Source organism: Columba livia, chromosome 25 (genome assembly GCF_036013475.1).
Source record: "Columba livia isolate bColLiv1 breed racing homer chromosome 25, bColLiv1.pat.W.v2, whole genome shotgun sequence".
Classification (NCBI taxonomy): domain Eukaryota; kingdom Metazoa; phylum Chordata; class Aves; order Columbiformes; family Columbidae; genus Columba; species Columba livia.
In genome coordinates, this window is record NC_088626.1 from 1,070,649 (window position 1) to 1,089,865 (window position 19,217).

A 19,217-nucleotide genomic window follows, 5' to 3' on the forward strand; every position below is an offset into this window, starting at 1 on the left:
GAGCTCCATGGTTTGGATCAAATGTGCTCGAAGCCGCTATTGCAGCGTGCCAAGTGTTCATTAAATCACAGCGCAGCGAACTTCCTACGCTAACGTGCGTTATTTCTCTGCAAACATAATTAATCATGAATAATTTCACAACAAATGTCAAAGGCAGTTAACATGATAGTCCTATTTATTATAAAGGGTGACTGTCACATTATATGGTGTATGATATCTTGGATGATAACAACCTAAATGCACGTAATAAAATGTTTGAAGGATGTCTTGATTTATAAGAGCTTGTCCTGGCATCCCCTGCCACACATGTATTATTAATACATTTAATAGCATCTCAGGGTGAGTGCCGTATCCAGATTTTTACTGTGTCAAGGTGACATGTTTGTAGTTCGTGTTTAACCGTATGTGCTAATGTGACACGGTGGTAACTGGAGCGCAAGTCAAATCCATCCACGTCCAGCTCAAAGCTGGAGGTTTTGTCTCTCCTTTCGTATGCAGAGGTGCGGTCTGGCTGGGATGGCAGCGGTGAGGGTTTCAGGGCCGTGGGGCGCTGCTCCTGAGACGGGGAATTAAAATTACTCAAACCAGGATATTTCATTCTCTTAAGTGGGATCTAAGATTATGAGCTCATCTGCACAGGGAGGACTAATGAAGACACTGAGTTTGTATCTCAGTAAAGGGTATTACAAATCAAGAGATTCCATTTACACGGTAAACGGAACAGAACTTGTAGCCATGTTTCAGTGATGCAGGACTCAAGGTACAAGCATTTGTTGGACATAGCAGTGGAGCTGTGTCTGCATTTTAGAGGAAATTGTCAGTGTATGGACGTACACAGAGGCTTTACATCTTCCGTTTTGCAAAAAGCAGAATAATAATGTGCTGTTGCTGTGGATGCGGCAGGGGTTCTGGACAAAGGCGTCCAGTGCAGTTTGCCAACATCAACTCCCATGTGGGGCTCACCATAAAACCAGAATGTCCTGTTTTATCACAGAAATTAATGTGCCACTCATACAGTAATCGAAGATGTCAGTAAAAGACTTTTTATTCATAAATAACTGATATGCAGTAATTTACTTCTGTACATTTATCTTCAAAAGGCTATAGCCATACAGTTTTTGCAAACTCTACATAAAACATCCAAACTGTCCATTATTACATTTCGGTACAATATAACACAGCTGTTTGGCATTACCAAATATATATATGTATATATTTATATATGTACACGTGCTGAAAAAGAAGCCAGTGCAGCCTTTTCCAAGGAGTCTTTCCCAAGTATTTTACTGTACAACATTCAGAATTTACATTGATAGAACAAGGCACAGAAAGTGTGGTATGAAGCCAAGGCCGTGCTGTTTATTTGATGTTCTTCTGACTCTTCCTACTCCTTCAGCTTCATACTAAAGAGAGGATTCAAACCTCTGCTCTTCTTCAGTTCCCAACACACTGAAACCGTGGGGAGAAGCAGGTGGAGGGAAGGGTGCTCAGTCAGACGAGCGAGAACCAACAGTTTTAGAACCTATTAATTGTGAAAATAAAGGAGCGGAATAGAAAACAGGTCTCTCTAGAGGAACATTTATCATTTGTTTTTTGTGTTTGATTAGGTTGACGCTCCCCCTCCCCTTTTCAGCAAAGGGCTGGTCAGAGGTTTTGCAAGTTGCAAATGCAATGGCTGGTTTTCAGCGTAGGTCTCACTGGAGTGACCAGCGTCACGTTTCACTGCGTCTGAGCTACCCAAAGGCGCACATGGAGCAGCAGTCGCGGCGCGCGGCGGGTTGGGAGAGGCGCGAGGAGGCAGCTGATCGCCCAGCTCACACATTATGTGGCGTCAGCGTGCTGGTCCCAAATATACACCGGATGTGTGTGCCACATCCCCAGTGGGGCATATATATATATGGTATACGTGTGTGTGTGTGCACCGCTTACTGATGCGTCAGGGAACTTTGTGAGGTTCGGTAATGGTATCTGGGGTTTAGGATGCAAAAGTCTACAGCTTCATGTAAAAACATTCCTGCCTCCCCCTCCGACTTCAGTGCACGAATAGGGAAAACTGAGGAATTGCTTGAAAAGATAGCACGGTAAGGTTTATATTCCAAATTTCAGTATGGGAAACACCGGGTCTTACATTTTGTAAACTGCCAAACCAAAGCTTCGGTCAGCTCGAAGTGAGGATTTGTTAGGAAACATTCTTTTCTGTAGCAAATACGCTTGCAGTTAGATCCATGTCTTCCCTCTCCTACTTGGAGCAGGCTTGGCGCAGAGCACCCTTAACTTCATTTTGTGCTACACATTTCCTTCTGGGATTAGACAATGAATTTATATACAGAGAGCAGGTAACACGGGGGTTTGACATCGTCTCAAATTCCAACCACGGTTATCACACCAGGGCAGACAACACCACGGCTCTACGGTGAGTGTCTAATCTGGGCAGGTTACAGCACACACATCACACGCTGGGATGGGTCTAATCTCCCCGTCCCTTAGCTAAGTTCTCACAAGTGACTTCAGCTCTAGTACCTGTGACAGCGAGGCAGAGGCCACCCCGGAATCTGCCGGGTTCCCTTGTAAAGCACAAACCAGTTATTCAAAACAATTGAACAGCTTAGTTAAAAGCAGCTTTTGCAATAGCTTGAAAGTTACAATACACCCCCCTACCCACCCGAGCCCCAGACAAGAAACACTAGCAGAATCTGTACTATTCACCTCTAATACAAAAAGTAGAGTGGCAAGTTCCTAGACATTGAGTTTCGTTTCGGACAGAACAGTGAACATGGAGGCTGACAGACTTTTCTTTGCTGTGGCAATGAGCAGAACATCAGTTCTGTTTTCTGCATTGCGGATGCTGTTACTATCAAGTGATTCTCTAAGTGATTCCTTAGTCTTAGAGTGATTGATTTATATTTGTCCATGGATTTTTGCTACCATTTACGCTAGTATTGGCAATGAGAGAAAAGAGCAGCTAGACGGTGTGGTACCAGAAAGTGATTCATGATCTTCTACCAGCATACTGAGGTTTATTTGTGGCTATAGGTATTGTGTGGTATATACCTAGTATTTTAAGTTATCATATTTGCTCAGGAATGCTTTATGTTTTAAGTAATTTTAACTAGACAGTCCTGTATCCAAGAAAGGATATAGGTGCCACTTCACGAGCTGCTGCCGAAACCCGCCGACCTCTTCTGAAGCAGGAACAGTGTCAAGGGAGTGGCTTCGCCAGAGCTTGTACCACACATGACCAGCCCCTAGAAACCACCCTTCAGCGTGTCAAAAATCTATGTTTAAATCTATGCTTAAATCTATGTTTTATAGGCAGAGATAGACTGAAAAAAATATTCAAATATCGAATATTACAAAGAGTTCCTGACGTGTTCTGGCTGGGCTGTATACATAAGCTGTACTTTTTGTAGTGGAATTGATCAGTTACTGAATGGTTGAAACTGCCATGTAGCACTGTCTTCCAAGTGAAAGAGAAAAGAGCGGATGTTGAGTACGATGCTGATACCGTGTGGTCCTACGACAAGATGTGTTTGAGTGGCCTGCGCTGGAAAGCTGCTCCCTGAACGTGCGAGCGAGCCGCGCGCAGCCCCCGGGGAGAAATGACAGCAGAAATAGTGCCCTGCATGTTCAGAGAATTGCGTCAAGATCTTTTAACCTGTTGCAAAAAGCTCAATCCCATCTCGGGTTCGTGGGACTTGCGCCGGTAAATGAAGTTTGAATTGCAATCTGCAGAGCAGGTTCCTTTCCTTGTGGCTTGAAGGGCTGGACCGGAACGAGCAGGACTGCAAAAGCAGCGCGGTAAAGGCTGCGAATGGCTTTACGGAGCTGCCAAGGGCACCGTTTTGGTGACAAAATTGTAAGTCATTTTAAAAATGCAACTATTAGTCTTAAATGATTTGTAACACAGAAATATCTGGGCAAAGTGCTTAGGATGATGAAAATACACCGGAGCAGATTCTCTGGTGATGTGAAATCAGAATGGCTGTTTCACCGGCTCAGACTCGGCAGCTGGATGGAATCCTAAGTGTATGACATTACCTTTCTCTTTCTTTTATGTTCTAGTTTGTGATGAGATTTTTAAAATTATTTTCCAAAAGTCATAATTTATGAAATAGAGGAGAGGAATAAATTAATTTTTGGCCTCTAATCCTGCTTCAGATGCTCCTTTACATCTGTATTGTGTATCGAATCATACATATATGTCTAGAGGTTTCCAAAGACACCTTTTAACATAGATGTTAAAAATGTGCCTTTGGAATGTTAAGATTGCTAATGATGTTCAATGTATCTATTTATATAGCATTTGCATACAAATTCTGAGTTATTGTTCTGAGAGAACACTGGATTGCAAAGCCAGCTTCCAGCGGCTTGTGTGGAGCTGGACAAGGCAGCAGCTCTGCCCTGCACGCCTGGCAGCAAACCCGGCACATCTGGTCTTGTCTTGGCTGCTTCAGACACTGGACCGCGCGGGTTTGGTGCCCAGCCCGGAGCGCGTCACTCCGGGCTCTTTGGGATGTGCTCTGGCCAAGGTCTCCAGAGCTGCTGGTTTGTGTCTCTTGCTCCCGGGCGGTCGGCGGGTGCTGGACACGGAGGCTTCTCCAGGCTGCCCGGCTCCGAGAGCAAACACGGGCATGTCCTGAGAGACCACGTCAGTGCCGAGCTCCGCACGGCGGCTCTTCGGACACACGTGCACACAGCTTGTGTGCCTATGGAAAGCAAGGGGGAGGATAGGTGCGGCTCCTGGGACGCCGTGGCCGTGTCACAGCACGGCAGGGTGGCGCTGAGCTCTGCGGGGGGAGCTGAGCTGGGCTGGTTAGAGAGTTCAACTGCACTTGGGGAGAAGCTGCGGGCAGATGAACTGCTGGAGAGCACTGTGGCTGGTTGCCCAGACAACGCCGCTCGCTGAACTCGCTGCTTTTCTCTGGATGCCATTCCCTATTTTTTTAAAATTCATGACATTTCATCCAATGCCGAACAGGTTTCTGAGGAGGAGGACTGGAAGTCACTAGGAATATAATTCAAACACAGCGAGAACCATGTGCTGCTGAAAACAGTGACAGCTTGCTGCCAAAGAAGCTGGTATTTTTGTCTCAGTTTTAAATATGCTTGCAGCCATTACGGTTTCCTGTTGCAAACAGGAGCTCTCATGTCAGACTGCATGAAATACTAAAGTGCAGAGGATGCTTGGGGAAGTCTAAGTCTGGGACTGTTCCAGCCCGCTGAGCTGGGAGGGCAAGGAAATGTGTATGTTGAGATCAGCGAGAACAAAGAAAGCCTTACATCAGGAGGCTCATCGTACTCTTCAGAACTGGAATCCTGGGTAAAGGTACAGTTGGAGGTTATTATAGATTTGCACGCTTAAGTGCTACGCTATGGCCTGTCATGCTGTTCTGGGCCAAACCCGGTGGTGGACAAAGCTCAGAATGCTTGGGTTTAATTTCTTGCATTTCCAGAAGGCTCCTGGAGGCTTCGCCGATAGCCTGGGGTGAGAAGTAATGAGCACCTTGGCTGAGTTTAAAGAATATGAGTAAAATAATGGCTGAATGCGGCTCAGTCCCAGTTCCCCTGGGGCTCACAGTGACAGCTGTCTGGCTTTTTGGTTCAGTCGAAGTAAGAAATTATTTTTGTATGAAATAGATAAAAAATTAGGAGAATTCTCTAGCTTGATTTGGTTTTGGTGGTGAATGCAACATGTTTGCAACTAAACCGAGTATAACACAGCCAGCTTTATATCCTGGGAAATTTCCAAATTGTACAATGAAATCAAGCCAATTTTGGCAGTACCATGTGGGGTTTATTGTTTCAACCTGGAACTAAAGCAAAATTCAGCTGTGTGGATTGGCTTTACCTTTACTTTTTTGCTCTGCAGCAAATGTACAGTGATTACATGGGTTTTCCTTTTTTAAGAAATTGTTTGGAATACACATGATATCAATTAAATAGTTGAGATCTTGTGGTTCCTCCAAGATGTGACGAGGAGGAGGCCAGGTTGTCAGCTTTCCTGTAGCAGGTATGAAGTGACCACACAGTGATATTTAAGGCCACTCTGTAGGTGTGGGATGTTAGAAATGAAGGACAAAGGGGCTCAAGGCCCAAGAAGACAAACCTTTCAACTAGGATTAACCTCTAGTGGCTCTAAATATCCAATATCTGATTTGCTGATTTTCACTAGGCATTATATTAACATTATTGTTTCCTAAATACACTATGTCGTAATATTTACCTTTTATGGCTCTGTATCTCTCTCCTTCCTGCCCCAGGAATAACAGATACGTCGTTTTGTTTTTGACATTAAAACATGTATTTTCAATGAGAGAGGACAGGGAGAAGCTTGTGTTTTCCTTACGACTGAGCTGATTTTTAATAGGGCGCTTCTGCTCCTCCCGCTGCATTGTGGAAACGTCCATTTCCATACAGAGCGCACAGAAACTCCCAGTTCCTCCCTGCCAAGAGATTCTCTCGTGTAAGAGTCAGAGCTGGCCGTCAGTTCTTGAGTGGAAAGAAGTGACTAAAGTCCGTTTTGTCTGCTGCTGTTGAAGTCAGGCTCCTCAGGCTCAGTTTCTGTTGCGTCTGAGAGTTTGGAGTGTGTCCTTCCTATCTCCTCCAGGGCACAGGCAAGCGAGTCGAGGTCGCCGTCGTGCTGGTGTCGGGCTTCCCACAGGTCCAGGATGACGGCGGACGGGCTGCTCTGCGCGGCGAAGTAGGAGAGATTCCTGAAAGGGGAGACAAGGATGAGGAACAGGGTATACCGGCGCTCCTGGGAAGGTGCCCTCGGTTGCGCCCAGTGTCTGGCAGGTCAGGGCTCGGCTGCCGCACAAGCGCCCGCGTGGCAGCAGCCTGGATTTTGAAATAGAGGGGGGAGGTACTCTAATGGCACAGCAGATAGGTGGAAATCTGTGAGGTCAAGTGCTTGTGCTCAACCATCTGGTTTTACAACTACATTTTGTGGTGTTTAAACTGCTCAGCAACTTCCTTTTTCTATCTATGAATTTGACTTTATAAAACCAGATATTGCAAAGCCCCTAGCAGGTGTCTCCAGCACGGAACCAGAAGTCAAGGGCAATCACGAGTGTGCTCTTACTTTTGCTGCCCTGTCTCCCCATTGCTGAGACACAGAAACCTGCAGCTTCCTCTGCTGGAGCGGAAACCGGGGGAGACTGAAGTGCCTGACGATAGGTGGTAAACGCTGATACCTAAAGCAGAATTTTCTGACTCTCTTACTGCAAGACTATAAATTACTTTTTCTTCGTTGTTTCGGATGTGGTTTATTGAGACTCCAAGTCAATGAAAAGTTGTTTTGCTTGATTTAAGTATTCCTCTGCCCTCTTGGGAAAGTATTTATGGCATTTGTGACAATGAGAAAATATTTCTGTGAGTCAACTGCCTCTACCAATTTAATTTAGCCAAGAGGAAAAAGCAAAATAAGTAGTAAATTAGTTTTTACAGCATCCTTCAGTTTTAATAATCATAATACTATTACTCCTAACAGTAGAGCATGACTTTCGTCTTTAAATATGCCGTTTCCATAATAAAAAAATCTGCTATAATAATTAATTTTGGAATATAAAATATATAGATAGGAGCCAGCATGCAGCCTCCTTTGAAGTGCTGCGCCCAAATCCTCCAGCCTTGTGCTCGACGCGGAGCCGCCGTGGTGAGCGTCCAGCAGAACGGACCAAGAACATGGCCTTGCGAGCAGAGCTGGGTAGGACAGGGCACAGGTCGGAGGGGAAGCACCTCCTGTTTGCAGCAGCCACTCCTATACAAGAGAATGGATGAAATACAATTTATCCTTAGGGGTAAGTGTGTAATTACTGTGCACACATCTTTAAGACCAGCAAACAAACAAAAAACCCCGTAACACTAGCAAATTATTCCCACTGCATATGTAAATGTTCACCTTTCAAACTTGCCTTCCATTACCTGTTAATGCTGTTCTTTTGTGCCAGCATCTGCCAGTCCTTGCCTTTGGTGTTGGGTGTGTCGAACGTTGCGCAGATTCGCTGTCTGATGGAGTAGGGGATTTTGAATGCTTTGGGACCCATCAGCGCGGGGAAGTTGCTGTCGTCGTGTGCAAAGAACGGGATGGTTTCTCTTTCACTCTGCACAGAACAGAGAAGCAAAGCGGTTAGCTGGGGGATCTCCGGTCCTGTCCGCCGTGGGGTGCTCTCCCTAGTGCAGTGACACCCACGGGCTGTTTTGGGTGGGGAACAAAGGGTCAAACCTGAGCCTGAGAGTCCAGCTGTACTTCATAGAATTAACAGCAGAAAATTAAAGAGCTAAGAGGTATAAAAACATTCAAATAGTGTCATTTTCCTTCTACAAGTCTCCTCTTTTCGTGTGTTACAGACGAAGCCCAACAGAGCAGTGATTTGCAGATGGAACATCATAAAAGCATATGGGTTTCTAAATCTTTAATTACTTAAGCCTAAAAGATGGACACATAAATCTCTCCTTTGTGATTTTTTTAAAAACACCTAAATCCCATAAGTACCTCAGTTCTTCCATATGAAAAATCTCTTTGGAATCCAGGCCCTTTTGTAGATCTGGCCCATTTTGTTTCCTATGAAACTATACCAGTCTTGGGTAATAGGGTCACATTTCCATGCATTATTCGTTTCTGTGCAATGCAGCATAAATATTAAATAACAGTGATGCTATAGTCCTTTCATATAACATTTATGACACATCCCAAAAGTCATCCATGCGGAGTAATAGTGGTGCTGGAGCTATATCGCATGGTCTGACTGTTAAAATTAAATATGCAGAACAATAGTAGATTTTCTTCCCCTGCACATGTGAGATAAGCTACTGCTACCTGTTACTGCTGGAACTGCAAAGCGCAATTCGAGTATTGGGTTATTATTGATACATTTATTTTATAGTCAAATCATCCTCACTCTTATATCAGTTTTTGAGATAGAAAGGCGTGAGAAAGCCTCTCATGCCAGCACGTGCATTGAGGAGAGATTTGCAACATGCTCTGGGGACTTGTGGACAGACAGGTCCCTTTATAAACAAGAGGCAGGAGAAAAGGAAGGCAGCAGCAGCATTGTCTTGAGCTATATGTGGAATGACAGAAGCTTTTTATAAATTAACAATAACCGGAAAAAAGCTTTGCTGTATTCTGAGGATGTTTTCATACAGAATGAGGTTTGTGGTTTTCTTATTTAGTCGCTGCATTCTCTGGATAGTGCATTTAGTATTAGGCTTGTATCTTTAATCCAAAAGTACTCATCTGGCTTAATTAACAAAGATGCTCTATACAAAAAGCAGCTGAAGTTTTCATTGCTGAAGGACACATCCCCAGTTTGTGTAACTGTGGTTGGTTTCTCTGAGCAAAGCTTCAGTCCCGGCAGGATGTTCCGTGCTATCTTCAACCCTCGGTGCTCTGCCAACTATTCAGAACCTTTCTGCAGGAAAGCTATTACCACCAGCTCAAACTGCTTTTAGTGTTGTAGAATCCCTGTGCTTTGATTTCTGCTGGAAATGCAATCTGTAAGGCTTCGTATACTTGTCACAGTTATGAACAGGGCATAAGGAGGGATCATCTCACACCACGCAGCGACTCGACCAGACCGCGAGAAGGGCTCACCTCCAGGACGGCCGTGCGGATGTGCAGGATCTGCTCGTGGCCCTGCAGCTGCCGCACGCAGACCTTGCAGGACAGCTGCCTGGTGGCCGGGCTGTAGCGCTCCAGGGAGAAGCCGCAGAGCAGCGGCTGCTGGCTGCTGCCCCACACGCGGGAGAACGGCACCTCCTGCGGGGAAACAGCCTCTGCACCGGCGGCCCTGCACAGTCACGCTGCCAGAGCCAACACGTGATGATTCCAGTGACAGATACTACCGTGGTACGTTTACCAAAAGCTTAGACTTCATTCAGTGACACAAAGAGAGACTCTCAGCTAAAATGCAACTTAAAGGTGCACTTCACTTACTCCTCCTGGGCAGGGATCAGAACCCTGATCTGTGTCTCCTTGCCCTCGCCTTGTGCTACAGAATCCAAAAAGGAACGGCCCCTCAGGAACTGTCCTTCCTCCATAAGCTGATGCAGCACAGAGCGTGACAATATTTCCCATATTTATGTACATCTGAATTTAAAAACACCCCCTGCCTGAGCGGTGACGTGCACCCACTTAACTCTTAGGATCAGTTCATATATGGAAGCTCACCTGAGAGCTTACAGCTCAGATAACTTGCATTTCTTCAGTCGTGCCTCTAAAATGATGGGTTTTTTGCCAAAATACTGAATGATAGATAACTGTCAATATGCTTCTGGGAAAAGTGAGATTATATGGTCTAATTAAGTTATATATTTTAAAAGAGCAGCCCACTCTGTGTGCCAGCACATCATGTATAATTTCCAGTAATCAATATGCTTAGAACTTCTTATTTTGTTTGGATTTCTCCTTTCCTGTCTTCAACAGCCTCTTCAATTCACGCAGTACAGAAAAAACCATTTGCTCTTCCTCTGTTCTTAGGCTATACGTGCTAGAATTTGAACTCAAGACATTTAAATGCTTACATTTAAATGTCATTTTCAGCCATATATTCATAGTTATATCAAAATTGGAATGACAAAGATATCAAAACATCTTAATGAATGATAAATTTTAACACGATTAAAGGCCTTCCGTTGGAGGTAATCAAAATGAGGGAAAGTTCAAGCTTGCATCTTTGTAAAATGAAAAATTTACAGCATTCTGTTACATATTAAATCCATATTCATCAAAATTATTAAGCCAACGCATTTTTGTTGCGTATTCAAGAGATTAAACCCACACCTTTCAAAAATAAAAGGGACCATTGTCTTAACTCGGGCTATGCCCATACCAGTGAGTATTGACTTGTCCGAGTTCACGTGTAAACCCATTGAACTGACAGGTACCTGACACGCGGAGAAGGGCTTAATCCTCCACAGGAACGGGGGGATGTCGAGGACGGAGATCTGCAGGCTGAAGGTGTTCCCTCGGAAGTGCAGCAGTTTGGGCTCCTCCAGCAGCTGTCCTCCCTGGAGCCGTTCGTCCGACACCACTTCCTGCAGCGGCAGAGGAGGGAAGAGCAAGTGTAGCGTTCAGCGCAGGCGGCGCTGCAGCCGGGGAGGGCTCCCGTGCCGGGCAGGGCAGGGGCACCGGCGGTTCGCTGGTACCGGGGTTACAGGGATGCTCGGGCACCGGCAGCTCTGTTCTGCGCACCGAACCAGAGCATTCGGCACGTGGAACTTTCTTACTGGCCGCCTCGGTATCAGCAGCCACAGAACTCCGACTGGGAGAAGGAAACGTGAGCAGTATTGCGACACAGCAGTGGCTGTCTTCACATTCTGGGGTTTCAAACCAGCCAGTTTTCCTTTTACTAAAAGTCCCTGATGATTGATTGTTACTATTTCATTGCATCCCACAGGCTCACTGTTGCGAAGGAGAAGTTTACCAGCAGTTCCTGACCCAGAGCGCTCTCTAACAGCAGCACGAACGGGGAAGCAAACCGTCAGCCCATTGCAGGTAAACCTATTGCCCCCCCGAGAGGAAAATGGAGACTGGTTAAACTCTGATGTCATGGTACTTTAGTCCCTCCTCTGTTCTGGGATAACACAACTAACCTTGGTATTTTAATGAAGCTTTTGAGTAAAAAAACCTCCTACAGGTTGTGTCTGGTTTCCCTCAAACACCTGACACACAAAAAGCTCAGCGAGACATTTACTCAGTACCAAATATAAAGGACTTGGTTCTCTTATCTTTGGAGAGACAAGACGCACTAGGAATTGCACGAGGGGTAAAGGCACCTGTTTGAAAAGGTAGGTTCAGTTTTCCTACAGGGACAAAGCAAAACCTCAGGGACCTTTGTCTCTCATACAGGACTGAACTGTAAAGGGTTATCAGTGTCAAATAAAGCTTGGTCAGCGCAGCCGCTGTACTTTATCCAAGGAAAAACATCTGTCTTTTCCATGTTTACTGCTTAATATTTAGACTAGCGTGAAGCCGATGCAGCGTACTTCTAAGGGCAGTACAATTATGTAGATACACAGTTGTCTCATTATGTACAAACACCATGTCCCCATTTCTGCGAGTGCGGAAAACTAGTAATTATTCTGCTAACAATTTTCTACAGAAAAGCAACAAGTAACTTTGGAATCTTATTTATTTTGATGTACATTAAGAAGAAAAAAATAAGCCAGTCTCCTTCATTCTTTTGCTGAATGTCACAATAATTTGAGAGACAGGATGGTGCAGTCACATCAGGCTGCTCTGCCTTCTGCGGGGCTTTTTAATTCAATGTACTGAAGGTAAAATTGAGCATGAATGAACCTGAAAGAGGCTATCCCGTGCTGTGTGGAGCAGCAGGACAAAAATAAATGGTTGCTCTGAATAAGATTAATCTCATTTCCCTCTCGTGGGCCTCTTTGATGGTTGTGTTGTACCATCTTGTGGGAGATTTTTTCTCTGTATTTAAAGGTTCTGAAGGTTTTTGTACATTCTTTATAAACCTGCTGCACAGCCCTAAATGCACAGAGGCATGGACCCACAGAGTCAAGGCTTAACCCACGCGGAGCTGCCAAAGGCGCCAGACAGCACGGGTTCGTGTTACCGAATGAGGAATGTGGGCCTCGGAATTTCAGGCAGACTCATCCAGGACCACAGTGGTGGCCCATGGACTGGAGGCTATAATTACAAAGCCGTTCTAAGTCTTTAACAATCCTTCCAGTGGCTTTGCTTTTATTAGAAGCACATAGCCATTAGTGTGTGCTTCATTAAGATTCATGTTCCTGTTCTGTACAATAGGAAAAGGAAGCAAAAATTCATCTGTCACAACTGTCTTCATTTCAGTTCCCACATGAAAACCATTTTGTTAAAGCTTCTGAGTTTATCAAGAATTCCATTGCTTTGTCTTGGAATGCCATGTAGAAAATTCATGCTAATTTTAATTGACACCTGAGGATTGTTTTGTGTTTGTGGTTTTTTTTAAGGGGAAATGCATTACTATAATTTAAGTTTTGTTTAAAAAGGTGGTGAGGTAGTATCTTTCTTCTTGCTCACATCATAAAAAGGAGAGGAAATCCTTTACTGACTAATAACAGTGTAAGGGTAATGAGCGTGATACTTTACATCAAATGCTGGTGCCCTGAGCCCAGCCTAACCCTGCTGACCTTTAAACACGGGATCTGGGGTTAGTCCATATGTGGGCACAGTGAGCTTCCCTCTGCCTGGCAAAAGAGGGACAGTTTGGCTGTTCTAAAGCTCTCGCAGTGTAAATCCACAAGTGAAACAACAGTGTGGAAGGAAGGGTCTTAGAATAAGCCATGCAGCAGTGGCATAAAAATACACAATATTGTCATTCATTTGAGTTCTAGACTATTGCTGTAGCCCAGGGACCATCCCCAGCAGTACGTGTTAGTATTCTATAGAAAAATAACCAAACCCAAACTAACAAAGTGAAAGCATTTACCTGAAATGCACAAGGCGTGTTATCCATACAATATACTCTCAGATTGTAATCCAGAGAATTGCAAGACAGGCAGCCAAAAACCGCGACTTTCAGCTGTCGAACGGCACAGTCAGAGATGGGTTCTCCAATAAGAGCATAAGTTCCAAAGCTGTTTAAGAGAATGTGACAGGCATAAGGATCCAACAGGCAGTAGCAAGAAGTAGTTTCCTCTTCCACAGACATCACTTCCTGCAAAATGAAATTCAGGTTTAAAAAAAGAAATAAAATAATGAAACCAATAGGCCTTGACAATAGGAGTCATGACATTACTTGTTTATTTTCATTCAACTGGGATGTAAAGTGTTCCCGAGCGCCACTCTGCACCCTCTGTGCTCATGGTGGCCTCGGGGAACGGGAGAAGGTAGACCACCTACATGAGTACATCTCCCAGTCTTGGCAATAGGGTTTGTGGAAGTGTATTGTGCAGAGTTCAATGTGTACAGCATATAATAATGACGATGATGCAGAAGCAATTTTAACTTCTTTTATTTTTCAAGTGCTCTTGACTTTCTAGCTAATTTTTTCCTCAATGCCACATTAAGAAATTACCTTGAGGATTAAAGTCAATGGGCAAACCTTGAACAATAGTTGGCATTTGACTTCCTTTCAGAACACCCATTACAGTCACGTTTATTTTCATCAAAGAACTACCTATCCCACTCTTTCCCTTTCATGCTGAGTTCTGCATTGCAGCAGCACTGGGTGAGGTGTGTGAGCACCTACAGGCTGGTGATACACTCATTAATCACAGGGTGTCTGTAACCAACACCGACAGGGAAACTAAGCTGAACTTGAAATGATAGGCACAAATGATGAAATGCCCGTGTCGTGAATGCCCAAAGCTTAATTTCCCCAGTAAATCAGGATTAGAAAATACACGTTCAACTAAAAAAGCACAATATTTCATTGAGTGTACACTAATCCTTCAGAGGTTACGAGCACAGGGTGATCACTGAATGTCCATTAAAATGACATGTACAAAGAGACGGGATTTTTAAAACGGGAAGATCCTTTTAGATTAAAAAACCCCAAACTTGAAGTGTGTATTTTTAACCAGTTCCTTAACTTCCTTCATGTCCTGATGAATTCTTGCCTGGCTAGAATGATCTGTTCTGACGGGAGTGTCTGTGGGACCTACGATCCATCAAAACAACATTTTGGCTGCTGGCTCCATTATGCAATGATCTGGGATAACAAAGAGTTTCTCGTGTCACATGGGCTGTATCAGAAAGTTCACCCTTTTTTGCACGTCTTGGTAAACTAGTTGAAAACAGTTCAGCTGCTTCTTAACTAAATGCAAAATCTTTTCTCATGATTACTATTGTTATTGTTTCTTCAAGGTGTCTGATTCTATCACTTACATAAACTTTGACCTCCGCCTACATGAACCAGATTTATCAGGGTTCCCTCATTAGCACAACGTCTCACCGTACCTCCCATTTCCCTTGCTGCGTCCTCCTCTTCAGGTGGATGCTCCAGTGCTGGGGGTCGGGGTGCGCGCAGTGCGGGATGGTGAGGGCGCAGGGGCTGCGCACGCCCAGCTCCGCGGGGCCGCACGTCACCGCGGGGCCCAGCAGCACAGCGGGGCCGTCCGGCTGCAGGCTGCGGGGACAGAGCCGGTGAAGGTCACGGAACTGCACATTTTACAGTAGTTCAGTTAAAATCTAAGAGTCCTGGGTGTGGTAAAAACTAGTTTTTCTTTTAGTGAATTTGCCTGTCAGCTAAAACTTCATATTAGCTGCATTTTCCTGAAAGCCAGATCCATGTTTTGGTAGACATAGCAATGGGAGGCGAGGTCACTGGTAAAGTTGGATGCACATCTTGCAAGAGGGGCAACAAGAAACAGGTGACCAAAACCTGACCAACTGAGTGTAACACCCCATTCACATGATACTTCATAGAAAAGTGGGAGATCACAAGGATCTCGTCCCTTTTCCCTATGGAGGAGAGGACCTTGCGAGTCGTCCCTGTGAAATGAGGCCAAGCGACAGACTGAATCCAGTTCCGCTTGGCTGCAGAGTCCAGTCCAGGACTTCGGGTGCCGGCTCTGCAGTTGCTGGGACTTTCCAGATTGGTTTTGTATATTTTGTATTATTTTCTCTATTCTTATTAGTAGCATTGGTAAACATTTTTAATTTTTCCAACTCTCTCCTCTCTGTCCTTCTCTTCCTCCCCATCTCCTGTCCTGAGTGGGAAGCTGGGACAGGGGGTTAACAACACATCTGCCAGGGTTTTATTGTCACCCCACAATCAAAACCTGGACACCAAGTAACCTCATCTGTTACAGAAAAGCATAAGCAAACCAATTACTATGCTGATTTTCACGCAGAAGCAGTAGCTGGCGATGAAACAAAACTATTAAACCACTCTACTTGTTGGCTGGTCAGTTTAGGATTCTGGTCTTGAAAATACATTTCAATTTGCTTAAACCAAATACAACAGTAAAATCACTCTATGCAAGCAAGCCTTGCTTCATGCACCAGCTGGTAGTATTACCATCTAATTTTGCCTTCAAAGACTGTCATCAACAATATTTTCACAGTAGCGAAGATAAAACAAATTAAGGTTTAAAAACACAGTCTCATAAATTTTTCCAGATTGAGCGTGATCTCCCTGGTCTGAAAACACATTTCTGTTCTGCAGAAAGAACAAGCTTTGTAACTGAGAGCAGCCATCAGGGACAGCACTTATTTGCTTAAACATAGAGCTCTGCAAAGCAGGTGTGAGCACGTGGGCGCCAGCGGGGACGAGCTGGGCCGGGGACGAGCTGGGCCGGGGACGAGCCGAGACGGGGACGAGCTGGGATGGGGACGAGCTGGGATGGGGACGAGCTGGGCCGGGGACGAGCTGGGCCGGCTCCGCAGCGCGTTTGCTGGTTCTCTCTGTGCTCCTCCATGCACATGAACACATCGGGGACAAATCCTGAACTGCCCTGGGAACTCGGAAGGTTCCCCACACATCAGTGCAACCTCCAGCTGCTGGAAAAGCGGTGTGTTCCACCCAGCTCATTCAGACACACCAATCTTGCCCCAATGTGAAGAAAAATACAGGAGTTTGATGGAAAAAATAAACGTTTGCTTTTGTCCCGCTGAACAGAATTTCACTTCATAGAAAAAGGAAGGAAAAAGTCCCCCCGTGACAGACTTCTTTTGATTTGCTGCCTCTGCTTCTGCCCGCTAAAAGGAGAACAGTAGGCAAAGTTTGCTGCTTGTTTTTAATTAACCTATTTGAATTCATTTCTGCAGAACCCTTGCAGATAAAACAGCTGGGTTTTCTGCCTTCCTTGGACATATCTTAATCTTGCATTGAAAATGACCAAAAACCCGTGGCGGCAGATGGGGCTGGAATAATGGAAGTTTTCACCCAGGAGTTCAGAGCAGAAAAAAACAGATCTCACACTACAAGTCTTGAAAAATATTCTTAGTCCATTTCAGTTCTTAAAGGAAGATGCCAGCGATCATTTGGCTCTGCATTACTGTAAGCAAATATTTCCTGTATATGCAGTTATTTTCCCCTTTCTGCGTCTCCTCAGATATACCCACCAATTTTTCAGTGCTTTTACCTGAATGTATATTTAGGGTGAAGGAGAAGAGCGAAATAACTGCTGTGAAGAACCGTCTGCAGCTGCACAAACCTGCCCTTGATTACCGCTTCTGAACCTGCCCTGCACGAACCTGCCCTTGATTACCGCTCTGAACCTGCCCTGCACGAACCTGCCCTTGATTACCGCTCTGAACCTGCCCTGCACAAACCTGCCCTTGATTACCGCTCTGAACCTGCCCTGCACACACCTGCCCTTGATTACCGCTCTGAACCTGCCCTGCACACGCGCTCAAAATGGGGCCTCACCAGTGAACCCTCTTCACCTGAGACCAGCGTCTCATGAAATGATCCCTACATTAATCAGCTACAGTAGACACTACAGATTATTCACTTTGCTCTGTTTGGAATGTAAATTATGAAAGAGAAATTGGAGAAGCTGAAAAAGTTAGTTAAGAGCGAAGGGTTTTTTTGCAAAAATCTTGCTTGGGGTGCGCACTGCAGCTTGTGGGACCCATGTAAAACCCAGTGAATTTTAACCTGTTGTCTGCGTATTATGAGAGTGTTTGGACGCAAAGGGTCTATAAGAAGTAATTAAAGAAAGCAGCTGCGCTGTTCGTAGACTAGCGTGACATAAGTCTGCAAATCAAAACTGCTCAAACCATCGACTCTGGGTTCAGCACGTACACATCAATCTCCTTGTGGCATCCCATCCCTTAACAGTATTTCAGTCATTCCAGTTGATTTCAGAAGCACTGCACAACACTCATTGTTGCTGTTGTTGCTGCAGATGCAGCCAGTGTCACAGCAGCGCGGTCACCCCGGGAAGGGGCCGCTGAGCGACTCCTTGCGGCGGCGTTGACAAGAAACCCGTTACGTGAGACAGATTCTGGATGTGTGTGGCTTTGATGTTCTTCTTACCTGGACTCCTTTTGAGTGACGGCCAGATAGATTTCCCATGAACTCTCTTCAGGAATCGCTCCATGTGGGATCAATAAACTGACTCCTACAAAAGAGCAAAGGCAGAACGTAACCTTTTGGAAAGACACAGCATGGGAACAACAACACACAACGGGCTTCTGATGTACGAGACCTAGAAAGGCCAGAGCGGCTCCTCCGAAATAGCGGTTCTGACTACGACATTATCTGGTGAAAAGAGACTACATTATCAGTGCAGGAAGACTGTACTTTGCATGTGCCAAATGCAGAACCTCAGCTAAGTAGTAACGTGAGTGCACTAGAATTTACAGTTGGGTAGCAAATTTGATCTGACATGAATAGCAGAAGGCAGTCCAGAAATTGCTAGCGGACCATTCGTGGAGAACGGAGCGACTCTGCAGAGCCGTGCGCCCGTTGGGTGCTGCAGTAACACCGCGGCCCGGCAGCGCTCACGCACTCGGATGTTGATGCGCGCAGATTCTGCTTTGAATCTGACCCCATTACACAAGATGCTGATCTAACATCGACCTCTTTCCTGGGAGCCCTTCCCTTGGATCAGGATAAAGTAACACCAGCTTTGATTAACATGACTTTCATGCTGAAGACATCAAGAGAGGCAGTAATTTATAACAGTTCAAATAGGCACAATGCCTCTTTGCTCCTCATCCCAAGCTTTGTTCTGATCAGTCATCTCCTGTGTGGGCGACATGTTCTACTTCCCAAAATTTGCATTAAGGAGCCTCTGCTTTTTTTTTGCTTTCCTTTTATATATATATTTTTTTTTAATTTAGTCACAGAACATCAGGCAAAGTAAGTTTAATCTAAGTTATTTTATATGCTTTTAATAGGAAGGATCTACCCACCTGTGTTTGGAACCACTAAACGTCCACCCAGGTGTCCAAAAAGAGCCGCTGTTCTCAGCTCGCTTCTTGTTGAAATAGAAGACAGGTTCTGGATGTACGCAGCCTTGTTTCTAGCCTGTATCGTACCAAAAGCTCGATTGTTGCCGTGAGGAAACGTTCCAGCATGCGCCTTCCCATGGAACTCGGCCCTCTCCGTCACCCCCAGGGACACCATGAAGGAGCTCTGGACCTTGACCTTGATGTCGGGCAGGGGCTTGAAGAGGGAGGACTCGGTCATCAGCTCCTTGTCCATGGGGTCCTGCAGGCAGATGGGGCCGCTGTACGTCCTGCTGCCCATCAGCTCCGGCTGCAGCGACGGGTTCAGCAGCAGCGAGTTCCCTGGGGACGGAGCACATGG

General features: G+C 45.2%; 1 protein-coding gene and 1 long non-coding RNA gene across 5 annotated transcripts in view; one reads left to right on the forward strand and one right to left on the reverse strand.

The window, feature by feature from the left end:
- Positions 1–1,027: 1,027 nt before the first annotated feature.
- UNC5D (unc-5 netrin receptor D) overlaps positions 1,028–19,217 on the reverse strand; it is a 120,960-nt gene continuing 102,770 nt past the window's right edge. For 3 of the 4 annotated variants that reach the window (XM_065040881.1, XM_065040883.1, XM_065040880.1), the window contains 8 exons: positions 18,821–19,198; positions 17,940–18,024; positions 14,912–15,080; positions 13,440–13,667; positions 10,888–11,037; positions 9,596–9,760; positions 7,924–8,102; positions 1,028–6,713 (listed from right to left, as the gene is read on the reverse strand). In XM_065040881.1, coding sequence (XP_064896953.1) covers positions 6,509–6,713; positions 7,924–8,102; positions 9,596–9,760; positions 10,888–11,037; positions 13,440–13,667; positions 14,912–15,080; positions 17,940–18,024; positions 18,821–19,198 — 1,559 coding nt within the window. In that variant the 3' untranslated portion in view covers positions 1,028–6,508. The remainder of the gene's footprint in view (positions 6,714–7,923; positions 8,103–9,595; positions 9,761–10,887; positions 11,038–13,439; positions 13,668–14,911; positions 15,081–17,939; positions 18,025–18,820; positions 19,199–19,217) is intronic. The other variant, XM_065040882.1, reaches the window with a different exon arrangement.
- Positions 11,037–18,944, forward strand: LOC110365011 (uncharacterized). The gene is made up of 3 exons (XR_002424191.2): positions 11,037–11,279; positions 11,400–11,497; positions 18,806–18,944. It is a non-coding gene; the product is annotated as an uncharacterized LOC110365011 (long non-coding RNA).